Below are 24793 nucleotides of genomic sequence, written 5' to 3' on the forward strand. Positions count from 1 at the left end.
CTGCTCTGGGGCAGGATGTGGCAGGACTCTCGTGTTCATAGGCACTCCCTGCCTGTTGGGGTCCAGTGAGGGTGGAGGAGACAGGGAGGAGGCTGCGGGCAGGGGTCCAGGCCAGAGGTGACAGGACCTGGACCAGGGTGGAGAATGAAGGGCAGTGGACAGACTCAAGATCGGTCCTGGAGGCAGAACTGACCCCGTGGAAGGTGAGACACAGTGGAGGGTGATGCTCCCGAATGGATGATAGGAGGGCCTTAGAGGAATGGGATGAGCCAGAGACTTCATAGGGGTGGGGTGAGAACTCTGATCCAAAGGTGACCTGAGGAAGGGTTCCAGGTGATGGAAGAGCCTGGAGTGTGGATGGGGGATACAGCCCATCTGCTGGAGGGCAAAGCCAGGGGTGTCATGGGCCCAACCGCCAACACTCACAGGTCCCTTCCCACCCCTCAGTGAAGAGCTGTGCCCACAGCCCTCTTGACGCCCCACAGAGCATCTGAAATCCTTTATTGGAAGATAACTGCTGTTTACTATATAGAAGACTTGACGCGGGCGAACAGCGAGAACAGAGCCCACAGTGACTGGAGCAGGCCCCTTGGCTGGGGACCCACCCCCACCCCATGGACCAACCTGGCAACCTCTGCCCCTCCCTGGATCCCCGGGCCTTTGGCTTAATGCTGATGGGGGGCTGCAGGCAGTGAAGCCCCTTTGACTCAAAGCAAAGACTTGGATGAGGGCTGGGGTGGGAGGGGGGCGGTGGAAGCGGGGTGCCAGGGCCCCTCCGGGCTAGGTTGGGGAGCAGCAAAAGAGGAGGAAGCCAGGACCTGGGGAGATGGCATCTATTTTTGTTTCCTGAAAAGGGGTGCACAGGGGTCTGCGGCAGCCGGGACAGGTCACGCGCTGACATCCTTCTCGTCGCCTGACTTGGGGGTGGCTTCCAGCAAGGGGTCCCCGGGACCCGCCTCCTCCCCCTCCTTGGCCTCGCTGGACTTGGAGTTGGGGACCCAGAGGCCTGAGTCGATGCAGCGCTGCATGTGGTACTTCGCGTCCTGTGGGGAGAAGGGTGGGTGGGTGAGGCTGGGCTGCCGCCTGCTGGGGGCACGCCCCATCCCCTGCACATCCCCAAGCCCGCTTTCTGCTCTTTCTACATCAGAACTGTCTGGGATGAGGGAAAACGGTTTGTAATCTGTGCTATCCAACATGGCAGCCAGCAGACGTGGGTGTCTACTGAGTACTTCGAATGTGGTTGGTGCAAGGGAAGGGCAGAGCTTGAAATTTTATTATTATTTTTTTTGATACATTTATGTGGCTGAGCTGGGTCTTAGTTGTGGCATGTGGGATCCAGTTCCCTCACCAGGGATCAAACCTGGGCCCCCTGCACTGGGAGAGTGGAGTCTTAGCCACTGGACCACCAGGGAAATCCCTGAATTTTACTTAACTTTAAAATTCAAATTTAACTTCCCAGGTGGAACTAGTGGTAAAGAAGTGAAGTGAAAGCCGCTCAGTCATGTGCGACTCTTTGCGACCCCATGGACTATATAGTCTATGGAATTCTCCAGGCCACAGGTGGAGTGGGTAGCCATTCCCTTCTCCAGGGGATCTTCCCAACCCAGGGATGGAACCCAGGTCTCCTACATTGAGGCGGATTTTTACTGTCTGAGCCATCTGGGAATCTGAGTGGTAAAGGACCTGCCTGCCAATGCAGAAGACATAAGAGACACCGCTTCAATTCACAGGTCAGAAAAATTCCCTGGAGGAGGAAATGGCAACCCACTCCAGTATTCTTCCCTAGAGAATCCCATGAACAGAGGAGCCTGGCGGGCTACAGTCCATGGGTCACAAAGAGTCAGACATGACTGAAGCGACTTAGCACGAACAATTCAAATTTTAAAAGTGTAGGCCTAGAACAAAGGTCAGCAAACTTTTTTTAAAAAATAAAAAGCCAGACAGCAAATATTTTTGGCTTGCAGGCCCTGTGGTCCCTGTCAAAACCTCTCATTCCATCACACCTCAATTTTACGGCTGCGGCACAAAATCAACCATAGACAAGATGAAAATAAACCAGCCTGGCTGCTGCGGTTCCAGCAAAATTTTATTTACAGACAGGCAGTGAACCTTCAAGCCAGATTCTCTGAAGACCCTTGGTCTACATACTTATCCCCATAGAAGCTTCTAGAAACCCTGAGGTGGTCTAGAGACTAAATCCATTTTACAGACGAGGGAACCAGTGTGGCCAACCAGTGAGCCACGCAGTAGGAAGGGGCTTAGACAGAGGTTTATTGAGACACAGGGTTCTTATCCACCAGCGCTGTTACTGCTCCAAAGAGCTGAGGTTCAACCAGCGTCAACCACATACTTGGCCCTCCTCACGGATTTTGTGAGTTAATATGTTTTTTGAGAGATACTGGTTTGATGGGGTAACTGAGACTGTGGAGCAGGCCACTCTGAGTTGCTGGCAAAGGTGGAGTCAGCTGGGTGTGCTCATAAACAGCCACAGGGACAGGGACGCTCAATCTAGATGCTGGGCACACAGCAGCTGCTCAATAAACGTGAGAAAGCATGGGGCATGAGGCCGGGCTGTCTTGGGTGCCAGCCACTCGGTGACAGAACCTCCCTGGCTCTTTTGAGAAGCCCAGGAGGGGCACTGCCAGCAGCAATGTGGTCAGCGGGGCTGGAGGTGGGGGGGAGACACTGCCTGTCCCGGTGGGCTTGGGTGTGTGGTTACTCACGGTGGGGTCCATCTTGCTGATGGCGTCTTGGAGCATCTGCACATCCTTCGCGTCAAAGCACTTCTGAAGTTCCTGTGGGTGCAGGGGGCGGGGTCAGGGCCTGGGTCCCAGGGATCCCGCAGACAGCCCACCTGCCACCTGCCAGGGTCTGGGGAGCCTTACCTCAGGGAGGGACTCGTAGACCTCAACAGGGTCCAGGCCGCCAGGGCCAAGCCGCTTCTTGCGCTCCTCTTCCTCGTATTCCTTCATGGCCTTCTCAATGCGCAGCTTGGCACGGCCCCGCACTCGGTCTTTGAAAGCCTCTAGCTCGTCATTGAAGCCCTCCATGTACTGACGGTCAGCAGTCTGCAGGGGAGGGAGTGTGTTCACCAGGGGAGACTGGGGAGCCCAGGACCCTTCCAATGCAGGTCCTCAGGGACGCCCCAGGGCTCCCCACAGCTGGTCCTGAACTAAAGGACGGGTACTCTGGGGCTCAGGCCGCTCCCCTGCTCTGTCTAGCCTCCTCCGTCTTCTCTGAGCTCAACCTTTTACCCCTGTGCTTACAATCATCTGACTGAATGTCCCCTTATACTGCAAACTCGTGACACCCACCTCCTCCAGGTCCTCCTGTGGAGCCTCGAAGGCACCTCAAACTCAGTACAGCTGCCCTCGATCATCCTCCGGTCTGCCCTCAATCTCCCCTAGCTCTGCTCTTCAGGTGCTCAGGTAAGAAACCCATAGGTGCCCATGACTCTAGCCCTCACTTAGGTTGGTACTTTCAGCACATCCTGCCAGCTCAGCTTTCCAAATCTCCACGAGAGCCATCCACTACCCAGCTCCTCCGCAGACTAACCTGCTGCTAATGGATGAGATGCGGATCACAGGGGCTTGAGTCCAAGTGGACCCGTGTCTGCCTCCCCCAGTGGACCGCAGGCTGGATCCCTGAGGAGGACCACCTCCCTACCTTGATCTTGGTGAAGAACTGCCGGAAGCAGGCACGGGGGTCCACCTTGAGGCTCTTGGCCAGCTCCAGGATGAACTGCATGACGATGGTCTGGTGAGCCACCTGCTCCATCAGGGCGCATTTCTGCCAAGGGAGGACGTTGCATGGCGTCACCGAGTGGCGGGCTCCTTTCCCCAGCCCTCGTTGTGTGAGAACACAACTTGCACTTAAACCTTATCCGTGGCTTGCTTGGACGCTGGTCTTAATATTTAACTTCAATGTAAAATTAATGCCTTTCCCCCCTAAGAGACAATGGTACAGCTTCCTATATTAGACTCCAGACAGTGTTTAAAAATGCAGTTCTTTTTCCCTTCATGCCTACTGCAATGTTCTGAACAAACATGAATGATGAAAAGAGAATAAAAAAAATGAGAAAAAAAAAGGCAGAACCTTTTGGGCCCTCCCAACCCCCCACCCTGCAGTGTCTGCACGCACCTCCTCCACCTCTAGGTCAATGCACCAGATGACCAGGTAGTTGGCTGTCTCCTCGCACACCAGGTGGACGTTGTCTGACAGGTACTTCTGGCTGTCATCCCAGCGGCGAAGCATGCCTGCCAGAAGGCAATGGCGAAGTGCTCCAAGGGCCCCCAGGAGGCAGAGGGGCAGCCCTCTCTCACGCGCACCACCCACCTAGAGCCCACCCCCGGCCCAACTCACCGAAGTGTTTGATCTGTTTCTCATACTTTTCCACGAAGGTTTTGTGTTTCTGCTCCCTCACCTCCTCCGACTCCTCCTCCGCCTGCTCAGGCTTGGTGTTGACCATGCTCTGTGGTGAGGCGAGAAGGGGAGTGGGCTGGGGCGAGGCTGCGGCCGCGGGGCGCCTCGAACGTGGCCGGGTGGGCCGCGGCCGCAACGCCCATCCCATCCACAGCGGAGGCGGTGACGGCGCCGTGCACATCAGTGTGGCGGGAGCGTGGGCGTGCCAGGTGTGGCCTCGGACTGGGGCCTTCGGGCAGATCAGAGGGAGGGGTACTGGTGGGGTGCCTCACTGCCGGGGCCCCCGCCCCACCCCCCGCCCACTCCTGGACCTGCGCAGTGCTCCCCGCCCCCGCCCGCTGCCCGTCACGCCCAGGCCCCGCCCACCTTGCTGAAGCCATCCTTGCTGAGCGTGTCCACGTTCCAGGGCATGCTCTTCTCCTTCTTGCGCATCTCCTCCAGTTTTTGCTCCCAGCTCCGCTCCTCCTTGCGCAGCTGCTGCGCCTCAGCCTGCAGCCGCTCCAGCTCGGCCTTGCCGCCTTCGCCCTCGGCCACCTCCAGCTCCTTCAGCTTCCGCTGGCACTCGGCCACCTTGCGCTTGCACTCGCGGCAGCCCCTGTCCAGCTCCTCCTTCTCTTTCTGGAACTGCTCCATGCGCTCCACCCGGGCCTGCGGGTTGGGCATGGCCCGTCATTCTGGGGAACAGCCTGGCCCTGACCCCGGCCCCAGGCTCTCCACAGTCGCACCTGGGATGACCCCAGAGAAGGTCCACACCAACTTCCGCACACTGGATTCCCGGCTCCTGCTCTCACCTCTAAGGTAGGCCTGAGCTAGGGCGGGTTCCTCCTCTGCGCAGAAGCTTCCACGGCCCCAGCAGTCCAGTGGGTAAGACTTCACCTTCCAATGTTGGGGAAAGTGGTTTGATCCCTGGTTGGGAAACTAAGATCCCACATGCCTTGGGGCAACTAAGCCCGCGGGTCACTAAAGAGCCTGTGTACTGCAATACACAGGATCAAAGATCGTGTGGCACAAAGATCTTGCGTGCCACAACTAAGACTCAACGCAGCCAAGTATATAAATAAATATTTTTTAAAATAAGAACCTTCTATGACTCCTGCCTCACTCGGAGCAAAAGCCTAAGTCCTCCCCGGAGCCCATAAAGCCGAGCACAACCTGTCCGGTCCCCTCCACGGCCTCATCTCCTCCTGCTCACCCTCTCCCTCCAGCCACACTGGCTGCCTCACCTTTTCCCGAACTCACTTCAAGCCTCAGGGCCTTTGCACTGCCTCTGTGTTCCCTTGGTCTGGAATGCTCTCTCTTCAGATCCACCCCACCTCCCCAAACCCTGCATCCTCATCATCTTCAAATGCCTCTTACAGGGAATTCCCTGGTGGTCCAGTAGTTAGGGCTCTGAGGCTCCACTGCTGGGGACCAGGCTTGGATCCCTGGATGGGGAACTGAGATCCTGCAAGTCATGCAGTGTAATCAAAACAAAAGGTCCCTTCCAGATGAGGCCTTCCTTGATACTGCCGATATCTCCCCGTCTTCTGCTCTGCTTGATCTTCCTCCTCAGCACTTGTCACCTGACAACATTCTGTGACAGTTCTCTCTCCTGCTTTGGGTGCTGTCCACCTCCAAGGAGACTGGCTCCACAAAGATGGGGATCTGATCACTCTTGTGACTCCAGAGTCAGGAACCTGGTGCACAGCAGGGACTTAAGAAAGACTTGTTGGATCTAATAATCACACGCTGGAAGGAGGCCTCCCTGCTCCCCAGGATCTCAGGCTCCCCCTCCTGCCTGGAGCACCCTCAGTAACACTCAGGCACCCTACCCTGGCCACATGGCCCTCCGGCCACTGCTGTCTTCGTGTCTTACAGGCACCGCCAGCTCTGTGCCCCAAGACTGAACTCCCCACCTGAGCTCCCCCAAACCTATTTTTCTGCTGTGTCCTCCCTCAGGGAAGACCCTCGCCCTGCCTCCTGCCCCCAGCAGAGGCCTGCTGTGAGTCATTCCCTCCCTCTCTGCCACCAAATCACCATGCTTTTCCTTTCCAGTCGTTCCTCTAATGTGCTCCACCCCACGTGCTGCACCTGGATCCGCAGGGCCCGCTCAGCTCTGTCTCCAGGCCAGCATGCCTCCAGAGCCCAGCGTGGTACCCACCAGACTCCTGTATACCTCCTATCCTAGATGCTGCTCCTCAGAACTCTTCTGCTGCACCCCAAGCTCAGTGACAGAGCATGTCATCTCAGCTTCCTCATCCAGGACCCTCTCTGGATCACGGGGCTGTCTCACTGTCCACCCCTGCCCCAGTTTCCCCATCACCTCCCCCAGCTCCCTGCAATGTCTGCTCAAGCCAGAGCCACAGACTGAACACTGAGAGGTGCCACTGCTTTCCATCACCTGCCCCTGGTTCCCTGCAGTGTCTGCTCAACCCGGAGTCACACACTGGACCCCGAAACATGCCATGACCATCCCCCCAATCCAGGCTCAGAAGCTACCAGAGGAGTCCTGGAAACGCACCCATCTGACCACAGCCCTCCCTGTTCAGAGGGGACCCCAAACTCCTGCCCCAAGCTGCCCAGATGGCACCAATGTTCCTTGGGGGGCTGGGTCTCAGATCAATGCTGGCCCTTGTGGCTCCCCGAATGCACCAGCTCTCTCCTGCGTCTTAGCCTCTGCACATGCTGTTCCTCCCTGCTGGCACTCCCCTTGCTCCATCTGCTTTGTCTGCAAGTCTCAGCTTCAACAAAGCCTTCCCCAAGTGCGAGACCCCTGGAGTCATTGAGCCCCAAAGGCCCCTCGGTGATCATCAGGTGACGTGATGAGATGCTGGTGGAAAGCCTTGAGACCCCAGACCTGGGGTCATATCCCATGGCCACCACATAATAGCCGGGTGTCTCTGGGCCAATTCCCAAACCTCAGTTTCCTCATCTGTCAGAGGTGGACAACAGTGCCAACCTCACGAGCTTGCACTGGAAGACACGAAAGAGGTTGTACAGTCCAGAGCTGTGCTGGACGCTCGGTCAGCTCCATTACCACATTGGCTACTGTCATCACTGTCTGTCCAACAGGACAGTCTCCCTCTCTGAGGATGGTACTGGGGCTCAAACAAGAAAATGCACTTCAAGTGCTTAGCTAGATAGCCAGGACATGCCTGGTAACTGGGAGCAGCTGCTACTGCATCAGAACATCCAGATCCACACCTACTGGCAATGTGACCTTAGCAAAGTCGCTTACACCTCTCCCTGCCTTGGTGTCCCCCTCTATGAAATGGGTGTGTTAAATCGCTTCAGTCGTGTCCGACTTCTTGTGACCCTATGGACCGCAGGCTGCCAGGCTCCTCCAGATTGCCATTTCCTTCTCCAGGGGATCTTCCCGAACCAGGGATTGAACCCGCAATTGTGATGTCTCTTGCATTGGCAGGCAGGTTCTCTACCACCAGCGCCTCCTGGGAAGCCCTATGAAATGGGGCCTCACAGGGCTGTTGTGAGGATTAAATGAGCTACCCCAAGGAAACCGCTTGCAACATGGTACTCGGTATATGTGTCCTACTCTCCTCACCATTGTCATGGCCAAGGTCACCAGAATGGTTTGCTAACTTACTTTTGTGCTTTACCTGAGGTTGTATCTCCAGGCTCCAGCACAGGGCCAGGCACACATGGGTGAAAACCGAGAGACTCGGGCCGTTCTCTCACACCCCACTGGACTGGCATGGCCAATCACGAGCCTCATGTTTCCCATTTGGTTAAGGGGTGGACAAGACCCTTAAGGCCTTGCAGCCGCTGCTGCCTCCCTTTTTTCATGATAGGCCTGTGTCCTTCTGGAATCTTCCCCCTGCCTTGAGAGGGGCTACTGGTGGTCGGCATCACCGCTGGCCTCAGGGGGGCAGCAGGAACCTACCACACTGCTGGTGTCTGCTGGGCAGCCATCAAAATCCTCTGGCATCCTCTGAGCAGCCGCCAGGAGGCCAAAGCTAAATAAAGGCCTCCTGGAGCTGCTGGGGGTGGCAGCCTGCCCGACCTGGGCTTTATACCTCCAGGAGGGGCTGTGTCAGGCTGGGCAGGGCAGAAACCTCAGTGGCAAGAAGGGGCCACAGGTGTCCCTGTTTCCTGCCTTACACAGAGAGGGGGGACCTGAGGCTCACAGAACCTGGATGCCGCCCGGCTCACTGGAAGGAGCCACGAGAAACCAGGATTGGCAGCTGTTTCTGGGCAAGGGAGCCAGGGAGCCGGAACTGGGAAGACTCACTTGTCCCTTTCTGGAACCTTGGGATTATTTTTTATTTTTCACCATGAGCGTGAATTATCCAAGCAATGATGATGACCGGAGCTAAAGTTTCCACAAAGCTTATTACGTTCCAGTGCTGTCCTGAAAGCAGTATACACGTTAAATTCATAAGGTGGTTCTCACAGCAAGCCTACTGGGTGGTACTATTAAGACCACCAGCTGGGGAAACTAAGGCACACAGGGATCAAAACTCACTTCAGGGAACTTCCCTGGTAGTCCAATGGCTACGACTCTGTGCTCTCGATGCAGGGGACCCCAGTTCGATCTCTGGTCAGGGAACTATTAATAGATTCCACACGCTGCAACTAGAGATCCGGCACACTGTAACTAAGACCCTGTGTGGTCAAATTAATTTAAAAAACAAAACAAAACAAACCTCACTGAGGACCATGCAGCAAGTCAGTGATATTCAGAAGGAGCAGGATATGAACCCAGTCGGGCAGGCCTGCGCTCACAAGGGTACCAGGCTACCTTTTGGCTAATCCCCTCTTCCACTCTTGGTATTGCTTACTCCTTCCTCCCAGGCCCCAAGCCAAGTTCTTTCCAGATCTAATCTCATTTCGTTTTCATGATGGTCTCATGGAGGCAGGGGGCTCGCTCCCCCAAAGCAGTGATGGTCCTGCCGCAGGGTTGGAGCCCAGGCTGCCGGTCACTGGCAGCTGAACCTCATGCTATAGACTCCAGGCTCCTTGCCTCCACTCGTCTCCACGACAGCCCTGGGCCCTCAGCGGTTGGACAGGAAAAGGTTTTGCGCCAGGAGGGAGCAGGGTGTGGTGGGAGGAGGACGCTGTATGAGAGCGGGCATGGCCTCCCAAACCAGCAGGACCAAACCTGGTGATACAGATCAACTACGTTAGGAGAACAGGTGTTCCCGAGAATGGGCTTTAGAGCTTTGCGGAGAGCTTCAATATTTCATCATAAAATGTCACACGTGGCAAGAGAGAAATGCTAGAACTTTCTTTTTCCACTCCAGTGGCTTGCCCACCAGGTACACTGGCCAGGTGGAAAGGGTTAGTCACTTAATCGTATCCGACTGTTTGTAACCCCATGGACTGTAATCCACCAGGCTTCTCTGTCCATGAGATTCTCCAGGCAAGAATACTGGAGTGGATCGCTATTCCCTTCTCCAGGGGATCTTCCCCACTCGGGGATCGAATCTGGGTCTCCAGCACTGCAGGCAGATTCTTTACCATCTGAGCCATCAGGGAAGTCCTAGCCAGGAGGCTGCTGCTTTAAGAAATGGGTTGGACCCAGAACCGGGACCAGATGTAGGCCCTGATACTGTGTCTCAGCAGGATGAGGAAGGGCGCTTCTAGGAGTTTCTGGGTAAATGACTTCAAGCGGATACATGGGAAGATAGCATTCTATCTTCTATTCTATCTATCTATGAGGCCTTCCTAACTGGAAGGCTCTAGGAGGTATATGCCTTAAGTGTGAGAGCATAGCAGGCCCTGGGATGTGGGTGCAGGAGCTCTGCGTCGGTGGAGCAAGAGGTTAGCACACAAGGTCTCAGGAGAGTCATTCTGTGGGCCGGTAAGCACAGCTGGGCGGCGGGGGGTAGAAAGAACACACAGACTTGGGATTCTAGGGGTCTGTACTTGGGGGAAAATAGATAAAAGAAGGGGCAGTGAATCTGGAATCAGGATGGGAGGGTTCCTTGTAACAGCAGCGTCATTGTGGGTGTCTGAGAACAGCAGACCAAGTTTGGATCAGAAGGGAGATGGGGTGGGTTTGGGTTTGAATGAGGCATTCTGAAGCTGGCAAAAGTTCCCGCTGGAAGTCTGTCTTGGGGGTGGGCGGGGACTGGGTGTGCAGTACCAAGGAGGGGCAGGGGTTCTGGCTGGGCAGGAAGCCACGTGGGTAGGGTTTCCTGATGTAATGGGAAATCGGGTCTAACCGTACCAGAGGTTGAAGGAGAGCCTCCGGAATTGGAGGCTCCATCAGGGTGGAGGTGGTAGTTCATTCTGAACAGGACCCAGGTTTCAAAATTCCAGGCCTAGATGAGACTGAGGGCCCTGGGGGGAGGGGGTTGGGGGGGTACCAATCTTTGTTCTAGGGGAGGGGTCCTGGATGTGGGTTGGAGTCCCAAGCCAGGAATAGAAATCTCAGGGGAAGACAGAGTTGTTTTATTCAGAGGAGTAAGACTTCTGGATTTGAACCATAAGGATCCAGAAAAGCCGGTCGCAGAATAGCCTTAAATTATTGGGAACCATAGGGTTTTGGAGGGCTTCCAGATGGGGCCAGTGGTAAAGAACCTGCCTGCCAATGCAGGAGACATAAAAGAAGCGGGTTCGAGCCCTGGATCGAGAAGATCCCCCGGAGAAGAAAATGATAACCGACTCCAGTATTCTTGCCTGGAGAATCCCAAGGACGGAGAAGCCTGGTGGGCTACAGTCCACGGGGTCACAGAGAGTTGGACACGACTGACGCGACTGTGCACAGGGGTTACGAGGGGCCATGGAACAGCCAAGATCTCAACTGGGTACCCGAGTAGGTTCAGGATCCAGATTCTGAGGTAGAAATCTGGTATAAATGGAAGATCCCAAGCAGGATTGGGACGCACGTCAAAAGCTTGCCTTGACAGTCTAAACTCTAAAAAGATGCCGTACAGGTCAACCTGGAGTTTCAAGAAATTGGAAGGTGGGGGTGGGGGCGCCGGCATCGCGGGCAAGGAACTCAGGGGTCCCGGCAATTCTATGGCCCCGGAATTGAATCGAGGAACCCTGGGCTATTCGGAAAGTCAAGGCTGTAGGGGGCAATCCCAGGTATCAATGGCTGGGCCCCCCGGCAGTATCAGGGGTCAGAACTCTAAAGCGGAGTCCCGGGAGTGGGGGAAGGGGTTGGGCGCGCGCGCTCTACCTGGTGCCGCCAGCGGAAGAGGCTAGCGGTGTCGATGTTGGGGTGCGTCTCGTCTTCATCGTCAGACACCTCGATGTGGTCCCACACGCTGTAGTCCACCATCTTGCCTCGGGGCCCAGCCCTCCCTGGCTCTGGTGGCAGCAGCGGCGGCGGCGGCGGCGGCGGCGGCAGCACTGAGACTCAGCCCGCGGAGCCCCGCCCCTTCCGCTTCCGCCCGGGCGCGCACGCCCCGCCCGCGCGTGACGTCACATCCCTAGTAACCGCAGCAGCGGCACTGGCTACCGAGTTCTTAAAGAGCCCTGAGCACGTGTTCCGGCTCTCGGGAGTCGGCCGAGACCTCATCCCATCGGGTTTCCGGCGTCCGCTAGGCCCCTCCTGGGGATTTAGGGGTGGGTTCTCCAACCTCGAGCCCCCCTCATCCCCCGCTAACTCCACGGTGGGCGTTTACGGCAGCCTTGGGAGAGGGGGCAGTTGGAGAGACTGAGAAAGAGGATTGTTCTCTTAGCCACGCCACAGTGACGTCACCCTGAGCCCTCTGCTGGGGCTCGGCCTCCGCGAAAAGACCTCGCTCCCGTCTCTAGTGAAGAAGGACTTAACTTTGTGCTGGAGATGGTGCCTGATAGGAAAGGACCTTCCCAGTCCAAGGGGTACAGGCCCTGCTCTGGGAGGGTCTAAGTGAAGGAAGGTTATGGCCCTGCCTTCGAGGAGTCGAGACGGGGGCGATGTGGCCCTGCCCTGAGAACTGGTGTTTCCTTGGTTCGAACCACAGCTTCCCCTCTCGCCTCCCCCATCTTCTGCCACTTCCTTAGCGGGGATTCGCGCATACACGCCCCCTCTGGAATCACCCGGAGCGCGCTTAACGGGCCTCGGGAGCCTGTCCACGGCGGCTCCCCCTGCGTCCGCTGGGTGTCGCTAGTGTCTAACTAGCGGCCAGTGCTGGTGGCCCAGCGCCAGGTGGGGGAGGGATGGGAGCGCTTGGAAGTGCGTTTGCAGGGGGTCTTTCTCCGTCGAGGTACTCTGGGACTCCTAGCAGTCCCTCCCCCTTTCGTCTGGGATCCCCTTCCTAGTCCCGGACTCTAAGAACTCCATTACACTTAGCTTGGGCGACCGCAGCCAAACACTCATATATCCCTACCCACGCTTTGATACCGGGATAAAAGGCTGCGTTGCAGCCTAGGGCCAGGATTATCTCAGATTAAAGGGCGGGGGACAGGGAGAATGGGAGGAGATTCAGCCACTTGAGTGAAGGGCGCCTCTCCAGACTGCCCCCAACCAAGCAGGCGTTTGGGGGGCCGCTGGAGAGAAAGGAGTAAACGTCTTTAAATGGGTGGGGTGTGGGGGATTCCCCGGCCCCGAGAAGGGGTGGGGCCATCCGGACAAAAGCGCCCGCCCGCTGCCGCCCCTCCCCCTCACGGTCCATTCAAACCCGCGAGTAGGCGGGCGGGGGCGGGGGAGTCCCCCTTTCCTCCTCCTCCTCCAACCCTGGCAGTTCAACATCACAGCGGCCGTCAAGGCCCGGGTACGCGCGCGCACGGACCTACATCCCAGCGGGGCTCCCGATCTCACACATACACACACACACACACACACACACACACACACCGGCAAACAAAGGGTCTGGACACCCCGGTCCCCTCCCGCCCCCCAGGTCGGAGAGGGCGGGGCATCCCCTCCCCAGCCCCCCTGCAAGGTAAGCTTTGGACTACGACTGCGGCCGGGAGGGGGACCTGGTGCCCAGGAGGGGGGGCATCTGGGCGGGGAGGGGGGACTTCCATCGCCCCCCAAGAAAGTCAGGGCCCCCCACATAGCTGGTTGAGGGCTTCAGGCTGGCCTCCAGGCTGAGGATGTGTAGGCAGGACCCCGAATCGGGATTCCCGGGTAGGCGCGCGTGGGGGGGGGTGGGGGTGGAGGTTGGGGGCGGGGGTGTCTCTACCTAGCTTCGGAGACTGGAGCTTCCTGGCCCCAATGAATCAGGGTGCCAGGAGCCCCAGCTCCCAGAACTAGGGACAGGGCGCCGGAAGCTCCCGCATCAGCGGGAGTCTTTTACTAATCTCCTGCCAACGCAGCATCTCCACTCCTGGGGACTGAGACAGAGACCCCTGAGTTGCTTCGCACTGTGCCTCGCCCTCCCAACCACCCACCCCCCATCAGCGCATCTCCAGCTGGATGTGTGGTATCTGTGGGCTGGGGGTGGGGGGCTGGGAATGCTCCTCTGGGCTCCCAAGCTTCCTCTGCTGCATCCCACAGCCACACACTGCTTAGCTGCGGTTGTGGGACTGGGCAAACGGCTTTGCCTTCCTGAGCCTCAATTTCCTCATCTGCAGAGTGGGTTATGACTCACCCAGGATTGGGGGGAGGTCTTGTTTTCGAGTCTGCATTAGTCCATCATTTATTTTCAAGCTCTTTCCACACGTATTTCCCAAGTGCCTGCTGTATGCCAGGGCCCTGTGGTGGGGTGGTCAGACTACAGCAACCAAAGAGACCAGCTGGGTCCCGGCTTGGCTGACCCTGGATACTGCTGAGGGAGCAAGATCAGTATGTGAACAGAGAAATCCCCTCAGTGATTTTAGACTGTGAAGACTAAAATTCCATGAGGCATGGAGAGTGATTTCAGGGGAGGGTGTTCAAGATTCAATGAAATTTTATGGTTTGTATCTGCCTTCGTCATTCACTTTCTGCTCCATGGGGGCAGGGCCAGTCTAGAAGAGTGCCTGGTACACAATAGGTGCATAATAAATATTGAATTAATTAAAGAGGGAATTTGATTGAAACTATTTTCATAGTGCTTTAGGTCAGGTAGGAGGCTAGTCATGAACCAACCCATCCTCTCTCCCATGTTACAGATGAGGCAAGTGAGTCCCTTAGACCCAGAAAAGGGGAAAGATGTCATCAAAGGCAGTACAGGAAGTTGATGGGATGTTGTCATTCCCATACAAGTGAGTATGGCTGAAGAAATGGTTGTGAACAGCCAGGAATAGAAGAGAATAGAGACCAGACTTGAGCACAGGTCCCTCCAGGAACCCATGACATCTATCAGCCCCTATCTCTCCTCATACCACACAGACACAGCCCTATGTTCATCCATTCAAAGAGTACTTACTCAGAGTCTACTATGTACCCAGTGCTCAGGACATAGCAGTGAATAGAACAAAACCCCCTACCCCCTTGGAGGTGACATTTAGTAGAGGAATCAGTGAAGAAACAACATAAATAAATATATAACAACAAACTGCTTCCCCGGTGGTTCAGCGGTAAAGAATCTGCCTGCAACGCAGGAGGTACAGGAGACAGTTTCCATCCCTGGGTCAGGAAGATCCCCTGGAGGAGGAAATGGCAACCCACTCCAATATTCTTGCCTGGAGAATTCCACAGACAGAGAAGCCTGACAGGCTGCAGTCCAGGGGTCACAAAGAATGAAACTTGATTGAGTGAACAGTTCAATTCACAAAAAAGAGAAAAGTTGAGGAGTTCACTTTGGGATGCGTATCCAGGAAGACCTCCCAGAAGAGTTGTATTACTCCTCAAACACACACACACATACTTTGATCCAGACAATGTAGTCACGCAAACACCATATACAGGCTGGAGAACCAAAAGTGCCTAAGGCTGCATAGCTCCTGGATGGCTGTACAAAGATCTGAACCCAGAATCCACATTTCTGACCAGTGTAAAACGCTGCTTCCTGCTGCATCCATATGCATGCACCCTCCTTACCTGTGTGCGTGCACACACACACACAGAGCCAGCCTCATCGCCACATAGACTGATGTGGTATCACTTTGTCACATACACGCACTCCTGCAAGTATGGTCTGATCTCATCTACACAATACTCAGACTCCCAGAGAGTTCTCCCCATCCAGTTGCAAATGGACAGCCATGTACAAAATCTCATGTTCACATATATGCACATGCACACATACATATGCCCCGTGGGGAGGGGGGGGAGCTGAGAGTCCTTCCCAGCTCCAAGGCATGGAGCTTGGGTAGTCACTGTCCCTCCTTAGACCTGAATGATCTGGGCAAGCTGCAGACAAGGGCATTTATCCTCATTTCCATCCCTCTCTGGCCACCCATCACCGTGTTCTCCTGAAGGCGGTGGGGGCTGGGTGAAGCCAGTGCTCTGTCAGGCCAGTCCAGGAGCACGGAGCAGCTGGGTGAGTCAGGAGGGCCCTCCTCAGCCTGAGCCTGCTTGGCCATCTGGACCCCCTCCCCAGTGGGCTGCTGCCCAGGGTTGGGGGAAGGCAGGTTTAGCGGCTCCCCCTCCACCTGGGCACTCAGGCCAGTTTCTGAGGACCTGCCTCCCATGCCCAGGTTTCTGCCAGGGCTGATTTCTACAAAGATGCACAAGTGTCCAGGCAGTGGTGGCATGTGTGTGTCTCCACCTCCACCCCCTGACCTCCTCCACTCCTTCCTTCATTCCACAAATCCTTGAGCACCTACCATGGGCTGTTCTGGGCACTGAGGATACAGCCAGAATCAGCTACAGAATTTTGCCAGGGCCAGATGAAAATGCAAGACCCCTGTTTAAAATTATTATTATTAAGGGATTTCTCTGGCAGTCCAGTGTCTAAGACTCTGAACTTCCAATGCAGGGAGAGTGAGTTCGATCCCTGGTTGGGGAAGTAAGACCCCACATGCTGAGTGGCCAAAAATTATTTTTTCATTAAAAAAAATTTTTTTTAATGTAAGAATTTAGACCACGACAAGACCACGACAGTAGCACATTAAACCTTCTAAGCACGGGGCCCTGTGTGACTGCTCCGGTCATGTGTCCATGATGCTGGACCTACAACAAGACAGAAAAATCCCCTGACCTAATGGAATTAAGGGGTAGGGCAAGCAAAAACATAATATATAGTACCCCAGGGGCGATGAATGCTGAGGAGAGAAACAAAGCTGACTGAGAGGCAGAAGGAGATGGGATAGGGGTAGGCATCCATGTCAGGAAGGCCTCTGAAAAGAGGTAACTTTGAGCAGAGAGATGAAGGAGGTAAGGGAGTCAAGCGGTTTTATTCATCCACTCAAGAGACATTTGTTGAGCACCTGCTGTCTACCAGCATTGTCTAAGATCCTGGAGATTTAGCAGGGGACAAAACAGACCAACATATTGACCTCATGTCTTAATCAAAGGACAGGCAATAGCTAATAAAAGAATAAGTAAATTATATATCTTGTTAGAATGTCATCATTCTAACACAAAATTAAGGCAGAGTCAGGGAGATTGGGGGTGGGAAGAGCACAGGATATCTGAGGGTGGTTTTCCAGGGGAGGGAAGATCAAGCATAAAGGCCCTAAGATCAAAATATGCTCCAAGTGTTTGAGGAACAGGGAGGAGGCCAGTGGGATGAGGGGGAGGATGGGAGGAATCTCTGTTAATGTGCTGCTAAGTCGCTTCATTCGTGTCCAATTCTTTGGGACGCTATGGTCTGTGGCCCTCCAGGCTCCTCTGTCCATGGGATTCTCCAGGCAAGAATACTGGAGTAAGCTGCCATGCCCTCCTCCAGGGGATCTTCCTGGCCCAGTGATCGAACCTGCATCTCTTATGTCTCCTGCACTGGCAGGAGGGTTCTTTATCACTAGCGTCACCTGGGACTATGTCTATAGCTCCTCTGAATCAACAACAGTGATCATATTATTATGATAGTGGCTACTGATCCATGCGCACATACTACGAACCAGGCACTGTGCTCAGAACCTTACATGCATCACTTCACTTCATCTTCACAACAACCTCCTCAGGTAGGTAGGAATGCTATCCCCGTTTTACAATGGAAACTGAAGATCAGGAAACTGAAGCTCAAAGAGGCTGGGAAACTTGCCCCCAGATAAACAGCTAATGAGGAGAGGTATAGTCACGATTTGAATACAGGTCAATGTTAACACTGGAGCCTAAGCATGGCCCTTACTACGTGACCCCTTTTCTGCCTGTCTGAGCATATGTGTCTGGTCTGTCTACATACAGAGGAGAAGGTGCCTCTTTCTCTTTATGCTAATTGTTCCCTCATGTATTCTTTCAGCATTCATTGAGACTATGTGCAGGGGACCATGATGAATGGGTACCATTTCTTGCCCTCACAGAGCTGTAGTGGGAAATAAGGATATAACCTCAAATGATGAGTGCTTTAATAGGGGTAGAATAAGCAGCAGTGGGAGCCCAGAAAACCGACGGATTGAGTCTGGTAGAGAAGTGAAGGTGACCATTGAACAATATTCATACATACATCCATTTGTTCAACAGCTGTCTGTCATGAGCTTGCCTGGTGCTAAGCACTACATGGGTGAGATGATGTTTATATTCATTTCCACTAGTTCACACTGAACTGAAGTGCTATAGCTAGAGCTATAAGGCAAGAAAAAGTAATAAGAGCCAAGGTAGGGAGTAATGTGGCCGGTCCATAGTAGACTTGCTAGGAACTTAATATATATGCTCTTGAGTCCTCAAAATAATATTGAACAAAAGCTTGAACAAAAACTTATTAAGAGACTACTATGTTCCAGATTCAGTTCTAGGCACTGCGCATATAGCAATTAATAAAACAGATAAAATATTTTTGTCCTCCTGCAGCTGGTATTCTAGTGTAGAACAAGACCAACAATACATGTAATAAGTAAATTACATAGTATGTATTTAGGTGATAAATTCTATGAAAAAAATACAACAGGATAAGAAAATTCAGGAATCCCGAGGGGCTAGCAACTTTAAACAGCAGTGGGGAGGTGAGAAATACTGAAAAGGTGAGATGTTAACAAAGACCTGAAGGATGTGAGGGACCTGTGGATATTTAAGGAGAGGGAACAGAAAGTGCAAAGGCTCTGAGGCTAGAGAATGCCGAGTGTGTCCAGAAACAGTCAAGGGGCCAGTGTAGATGGAGCAGAGTCAGCCTAGGGGAGAGTGGGAGGAATGAGGACAGAGACATTATGCAGGACTCTGTGAGCCTCTTGTTGAGGACTTTGATGTTTCCTCTGAAGAAGGTGAAAGCCATGGAGGGCTCTGAGCAGAGGAGGGTCATGATCTGATGTGGGTTCTAACGGGCTCCCACAGGCTCAGATACTTTGGCCACCTGATGCAAAGAGCCGACACACTGGAAACGACCTGATGCTGGGAAAGACTGAGGGCAGGAGGAGAAGGGGACGACAGAGGATGAGATGTGGTTGGATGGCATCACCGACTCAGTGTACATGAATTTGAGCAAGCTCTGGGAAATGGTGAAGGACAGGGAAGCCTAGTGAGCTGCAGTCCATGGCATCGCAAAGAATCAGACAGGACTTAGCGACTGAATAGCAACAGGCTCAGATGTCAATAGCATTTATTAAGCAATTACTGAGTGCCAAACAGTTCTTCAAGAATTCAACATGGTCTGATCTCATTTCATTCTCATATAGAACCTGTTAGAATTATCATTCCATTTCACACAGGTGAAACAGGCTCAGAGAGTTTAATGCACTGACCTACGGCCACACAGCCATAATTTGCAGCGCCTGGGTGCAAAGGTTCGGCGAGCCAGGCTTCCCCTCCCCCAAGCTTTTAGATAGGGATTGCCGGCAGCAGAGCGCACTCATCACCGGGAGTTGCGTCTGTGTCCCTGTCTGTCTGTTTCTATTTCCACGCGTCCCTGTCTGTCTCCGCGCGCCTCTGCCTGCGCGTCCCCCATCTGTGCCCAAACCGCCGTCTCGCTGCGCCCGGCCCCCGCACATCGGAGCTATTTCGGGTTTAGGCATAAAAGCCCAACAGCTCGGAGGAGACGCTTCCTCCGGCCCCCAGCTCAGACCACGCGCCACACGTGGCCGGCTCTGGGAGCTCCCGGTCTTCTCTGAGGGATCCCCAGGCTGGGGAAGCCCCCGCAGGAGGACCGGTGGGGGCTGGGGCGACCCGGGCCCGAGGCTCCCGGCCCCCCAGTGGCCAATCTAGGCATTGACACTGTTCAGAGCCCGGCCGTGCGTCAGCTGTTGCTCTGGCAACATGCGTGCGACGTCACCAACAGGCAGTGCGTCAGTCACCCGCTGACGTCACGCCCCGGGAGAGGCAATTGGCGAAGGGCGGGGGTGGATTCCATGCTCAGCCCGCAGGGGGAGCCCCAGGGCTCTAATGGCAGACGCCTTTGGCCTGGTCCTGTAGGAGGCACTAGCCGGGGCTGACATGGCGCGTGAAGCACCCGAAGCGCGCTAGTTTGGCGAGATGAAGAGGAGTCGCAGTGTCCTGTCGGTGGCTGGAACCGGGGACGAGGTGCGAGGGGCGGGGCCCGGGCTGGGGACGAGGTTTGGGTTGGGGGTCTGGAGCCCCCTAGTGACTCCCTAAGCCTGGCTCCACTTCCTTGAGGCAGCAAGTCTTGTCCCTTCGTGCCTCAGTTTACTCCCTTGACTTCATTATTTTGCTGCTGCCCGGATTAAGAGGCTCTTAGCCCAGGGGTAGAAGGCAGGGCCTTCGAGGGGTTTTCCCAATAGGGAGAGGATTGTAGAGTGGGTGCGGGTAGTTGCTGGGGGTGAGGTCTTGAGGGTCTCAGATGTAAGGAAGGGAGGAGGCCACATACATTTAGACCAAGAAGACGTGGAGGGTGGTGATGTGTTAGAAGGGTTTCGTGGTGAGGACGGACTACAGGCATGAGGGCCCAGAAGCCCCAGGATGGAGATATCAAAAGGGAACCCCACAAAAATTATGGCTGAGAAAGGGCACCTTTCAGATGTAAGAGCTGGGAACGCCCCCTCTGTGAGAGGGATGTTAAGATGGGAGAGGGGCACAGAAGCCTTAATCCCCATAGGCGACTCTCTCAGATGGCCAGGGAGGCACGTTACTGCGGGGAGGAACTCAGAGCTGCCTGACCAGGCTGTACCCCTATCCCGCCCTTGTCTCACCTCAGAGGCCTCGAGAGACCCCTGAGCCGGGCCGAGCCAACATGCTGGGGGCTGACCTCCGACGCCCTCGCCGACGACTCTCCACGGGTCCAGGCCTAGGCTGGGCTGAACCTGAGCCCTTGGACCCTGGAGTCCCTCTGCCGCCGCGGCCCACCACTCTGCCGCTGCTGATCCCTCCGCGAATTTCCATCACCAAAGCTGACAGGTAGGTGGGTGGTGGACCAGGCTGGGAGGTGGGAATGGAGGAACAGGGCCAGCTGGGCTAACTCCAGCCACCAGTCCTTTCCTTTGCTCCAGGCTCCTGACTTCCTGCGGAGAAGGCAATGGCAACCCACTCCAGTACTCTGCCTGGAAAATCCCATGGACAGAGGAACCTGGTGGGCTGCAGTCCATGAGGTCACTAAGAGTCAGACACAGCTAAGCGACTTCACTTTCACTTTTCCCTTTCATGCATTGGAGAAGGAAATGGCAACCCACTCCAGTGTTCTTACCTGGAGGATCCCAGGAGCCTGGTGGGCTGCCATCTATGGGGTCGCACAGAGTCCGACACGACTGAAATGATTTAGCAGCAGCAGCAGCAGCCTGGCTTCCTGAGTTTTGCAAAAACCAGCTGAAACTTCTCCTGGAGCCTGGTGGATCAGATTGTGACATCCCGCCACCCCCAAGTGGCACCTCTTGCAGCCTTTAGAGGAACCCCTTCTTCCATTTTGCAGCTGCCTCCACCAGCAAGGGGCAGGGTTTCAGAAAGGGTTTGGACCCTCCAGTCTGCAAGAATGCTCCCATAATCAGAAAGCTGGGACAGGTTAGGGAGTACACGTCCCACCAATCTGTGTGCACCTCTATTTCCCTTTCTAAGAGGATGTCGTTTCTTCAAGGCCTTAAAAGGGGATGGTGGGACACTGGAAGCGGTCTGGACTGGCATTTTTCTTTCTTCTGAGCCTAGCTTCACACTGAATTTCCTTGCTTTTTCTCATCTGAGGTCCTCAGAGGGTACTGCAACCCTCCTCCCGGCCCAAGGATGAATTAGAAAGCCAGATGACTGAGCTAGTCCTGGCTGCTGGCGGGCCCTACTGCCCTCCTCGGGCCACTGTTCTCTGCAGCCTCAATCTCCCCGCCCACCCCTTTGTCTACGCAGTCAGAGGGCTCCAGGGTCTCTGCTTGGGTCATGCTACAGTGATTCATTTCCAGATGAGGGAAGAAGTGACTGTCATTCTCCTCTCCAAATGGCTTAATGACCCCCCCCCCCCCAAATCCCTCTAGCCTCCTTCGGGCCACAGATCCAGTGACCTGCTCTGGCCCACTCACTGCCTTGGGCCTTCCTTTTTCTACCACCCCCGCTGTAACCCCCCCCCCCCCCCGCCATTTACCCCACTCTGAGCTTTGACCAACCCAACAGCACCCCTGCCCCAAGAATTTGGTCCAACCCAAGACGCTCAAGTGATCTGGGGAGGACCCACAGCCCTTATGGATCCCCTAGAAGCCTTTTTTGGGTATGCACTTGTGGGGAGGGTCCCCGAGAGAAGTGGGGGACAGAGTTCTGGCCTCTGGGACATTCAGCGGCTGCTAATGGCAGGGCGGTTCTAGCTCCGCGTTCGCCCACGCCTGGAGCCCCCTCTGGCAGGGAGAAAAGCGGCTGTGGGGGTTGGAGCTTTCTCTCTCTCTCTCTCTTTTTTTTAATAAGAACAGTGCGGAGGGAGGGCGGTGGCAGACGGCACGGCCTGCCCGGGGGAGCCCTTGAGGGGGGCGCACGGGGGCGGGGCCTGATTTCGTGGACTGGCTTCCGAGCTCCTTAATCCGAGCGCGCAACGGCCCGGGGCCCGGGCGGGGGATGGGGCACAGGGGTGTGTGCACGGCTGTCTGCCCCGCAGCCTCCTTCACCAGGGCTCGGCCCCGGGCCGGGGCGGGGGGAAGGGAGGGCTCTCGGATCCCGCTAGCTCTTTGCTCGCTCGCGCTCGGCGCGGCGCTGGGGGAGGCGGGAGCGTGAGTCACGGCGACTCCCGATTTAGGTTCCGGAAGGGGGGCTCTGCCGGCGGGGGCAGCGGGGAGGAGGCGCGGCTGTTTACTCGCCTGAAAAGGGCACGGGAGTGCGTCCCGCGGCTGCCCGGGACCTGCCTCAGTTTACCTCCTGCAGAAGCTCTTTAGAAGAGGCAGCGACGCACAGAGCGGTGGGCGGGCAGTCGGGGTATCAGCCACCGGGTATCCTCCCGGAGCCACACAGAAACCAAAGGGAAACACCTCAAAGCGGCCCCAGGTCGACCACACACACACACACACACACACCAACACAGGTTGACTCTCTCAGACACCAGTCAAACAACAGAGGCAGAGTCGAGTGCAAAACTCCGCAAGCGCGGACCGACCACATTACTCACACACCCAATCGCGTGGGAACACAGGCACAGCTCCCAGGCCACCAGAACAGACCCTATGGAGGCGCACACCCTCCAAACAGGCAGCACACGTGCACACACTTCCTTCAGACACAGACACGCAGATACACGCACAGCGAAATCCAGATAAACAGGCAGATCGCAGCAGCCAACCACGTGCGCGCACACACTTCGAGCAGACAACGAAAACACAGACAAACCCTCGGAAGAGGCCACGTGCGCGCACATCCCGCCCCGGGCACACACCATCGCCATCCCGCGACCCACCAACAGGAGACTCCCCGAACACCGTCGCAGCCCGCTGCAGGGACCGCGTCCGTGTTACCGGGACCACTCCTCACCAGCTCCCCCTGGCCAGGGGTAGCGGCGAGGACAAGTCCGCACTGGGCTCCGCCCCCACCATGATGGACAGACTGACTGACACACCGGCAACCAGTCGGGTGTCTCCTTCATGATCGGATTAACCGTTTAACTCCTTGGTACCCGTGTGCACCGCGGCTAAGGCTGGGCGCTCTGGAGAGAGCCGAGTTCCGGCTCCCCCTCCCCGCGGGGAGCGGGGCTTTGCGTGGGCGGGAAGGGCCCCCTCCTTGGGTGGCTGCCCCCCACTGGCCCGGACGGAGGAGGAGGGGGGCGGTGCTGACAGCCGCGGCGGGCGCGGGGCGGGGAGAGGCGGGACGGGGCGGGGGAGCCTGGGCTGGTTCCGAGCGGGACGCTGAACGCCGAGAGCGCTGCCGAGCACCGAGCGGAGAGCCAAGGCGCTGACAGGAAGCCTCCGCGCCCGGCCCGGGGGCGATCCGCCCGCAGCGCCCCCGGGTCTCTCCCCGGGACGCCATGGCCCCACCGAGGCCAGGCGCACCTGCGGGACCCCGGGCGCATCAGCTCGCGCGCAGCTGAACAGGGTGCATTTTGGAGAGGCCAGGGCCCCCTGGGGTGCAGGTGGGGGCCGGGGCCATGGAGCCCCCGGCCGTCCCCTCGGAGAGGAGCCTGTCTCTGTCTCTGCCTGGGCCCCGGGAGGGCCAGGCCACCCTGAAGCCGCCCCCCCAGCACCTGTGGCGGCAGCCGCGGACCCCCATCCGTATCCAGCAGCGCGGCTACTCGGACAGCGCGGAGCGCGCTGAGCCAGAGCGGCCGCCACACCGGCCCATAGAGCGCGCCGACGCCGTGGACACCGGCGACCGGCCCGGCCTGCGCACATCCCGCATGTCCTGGCCCTCGTCCTTTCACGGCAGCGGCGGCGGCAGCGCGGGCGGAGGCAGCTGCAGGCGGTAAGACTACGAGCTGCGGACGCGCGCGGAGCGGATAGGCGCGCAGAGAGGACGCAACTCTCCCCACTGACCGCAGGGGGCGCTGTGCTGCGGGTGGGGTCAGTGTGACTGACGGGGACCGAAGGGGAGTTCTGCGGGGGCGTCCAGGACCTGGGCCCCCTGATCGTGCTCCGCGAGCGAGGCGTCCAACTGAAGCTGATCCTGGGGTCAACTTAGGAGGCGCCATGCTGTGTGTGTTGTTAACGGGGATTTTAGTTGAAGGCTGCAACTTTAGCTGTCTACGGTGACAGAGCAGGACAATGGCTAGGCTGGGAACCACTTGACCGGGCTTTCCTGGGGACGCTGTTTTAAGGGCTAGATTCATTATGTTGGAGAACTCTGTAGCAGGGGGTGCCTTCTAGGACAACAATGCTTCCTGCAGACTGGAGAGCTCTCAGAGTCCTTCTAGAGCCGGCAAGAGCCTATTGGGAGCGGGATTCCTGGACTTGCACTGCAGCGGGGGTCAGTAATCTAAAGGGGGCCTCTGAGGGAGCCCTGTGTTGGGGGGCTGTGCGCTATGTGGGAGCCCCATCTCAGGGCAGGAATGTTAGGGTTCAGTAGCTGCCTAGAGGGAAGGAGCAGTATTCAGGGGGTGCATAGTCCCAACACAGGGTGAGGGAGTCCCTGCCTCCTCTGGTGACAGTGATGAGGTGTGTTGGGTACCCTCTCATTGACCTGAATTGGTCGTCCAGCTATTGG

At 56.4% G+C, this 24793-nt stretch overlaps 2 protein-coding genes across 5 annotated transcripts in view; one reads left to right on the forward strand and one right to left on the reverse strand.

Annotated features, from left to right (window-relative positions):
* Window positions 1-484: 484 nt before the first annotated feature.
* Window positions 485-11753, reverse strand: CDC37 (cell division cycle 37, HSP90 cochaperone). The gene is made up of 8 exons (XM_043911475.1): window positions 11549-11753; window positions 4789-5070; window positions 4363-4471; window positions 4141-4256; window positions 3667-3789; window positions 2886-3068; window positions 2724-2795; window positions 485-1043 (listed from the first exon to the last, which is right to left on the reverse strand). Exons 1-8 carry the CDS (start codon window positions 11648-11650, stop codon window positions 888-890), a joined length of 1143 nt encoding a protein of 380 aa, XP_043767410.1. The 5' UTR covers window positions 11651-11753; the 3' UTR covers window positions 485-887.
* Window positions 11754-19672: 7919 nt separating this feature from the next.
* The window catches only part of PDE4A (phosphodiesterase 4A), a 49763-nt gene continuing 44642 nt past the window's right edge, over window positions 19673-24793 (forward strand). Inside the window, exons 1-2 of one of the 4 annotated variants that reach the window (XM_043911478.1) lie at window positions 19673-19774; window positions 20406-20605. In XM_043911478.1, the coding sequence (XP_043767413.1) occupies window positions 19727-19774; window positions 20406-20605 (248 nt within the window). In that variant the 5' untranslated portion in view covers window positions 19673-19726. Of the gene's footprint in view, window positions 19775-20405; window positions 20606-23504; window positions 24056-24793 lie in introns of those variants that run through there. The other 3 variants (XM_043911481.1, XM_043911476.1, XM_043911477.1) reach the window with 3 other exon arrangements.

Source organism: Cervus elaphus, chromosome 9, assembly GCF_910594005.1.
Source record: "Cervus elaphus chromosome 9, mCerEla1.1, whole genome shotgun sequence".
Lineage (NCBI taxonomy): Eukaryota > Metazoa > Chordata > Mammalia > Artiodactyla > Cervidae > Cervus > Cervus elaphus.

Bases quoted from the DNA above. Each gene is read 5' to 3' on its own strand.
- CDC37 (XM_043911475.1), bottom strand. From the start codon at position 11,650: ATGGTGGACTACAGCGTGTGGGACCACATCGAGGTGTCTGACGATGAA. The intron at 4,472-4,788 runs GTGGGCGGGGCC...GCCTCACCACAG, and splicing joins GCAAGGATGGCTTCAGCAAG to AGCATGGTCAACACCAAGCC. The intron at 2,796-2,885 runs GTAAGGCTCCCC...CTGCACCCACAG, and splicing joins TCTACGAGTCCCTCCCTGAG to GAACTTCAGAAGTGCTTTGA.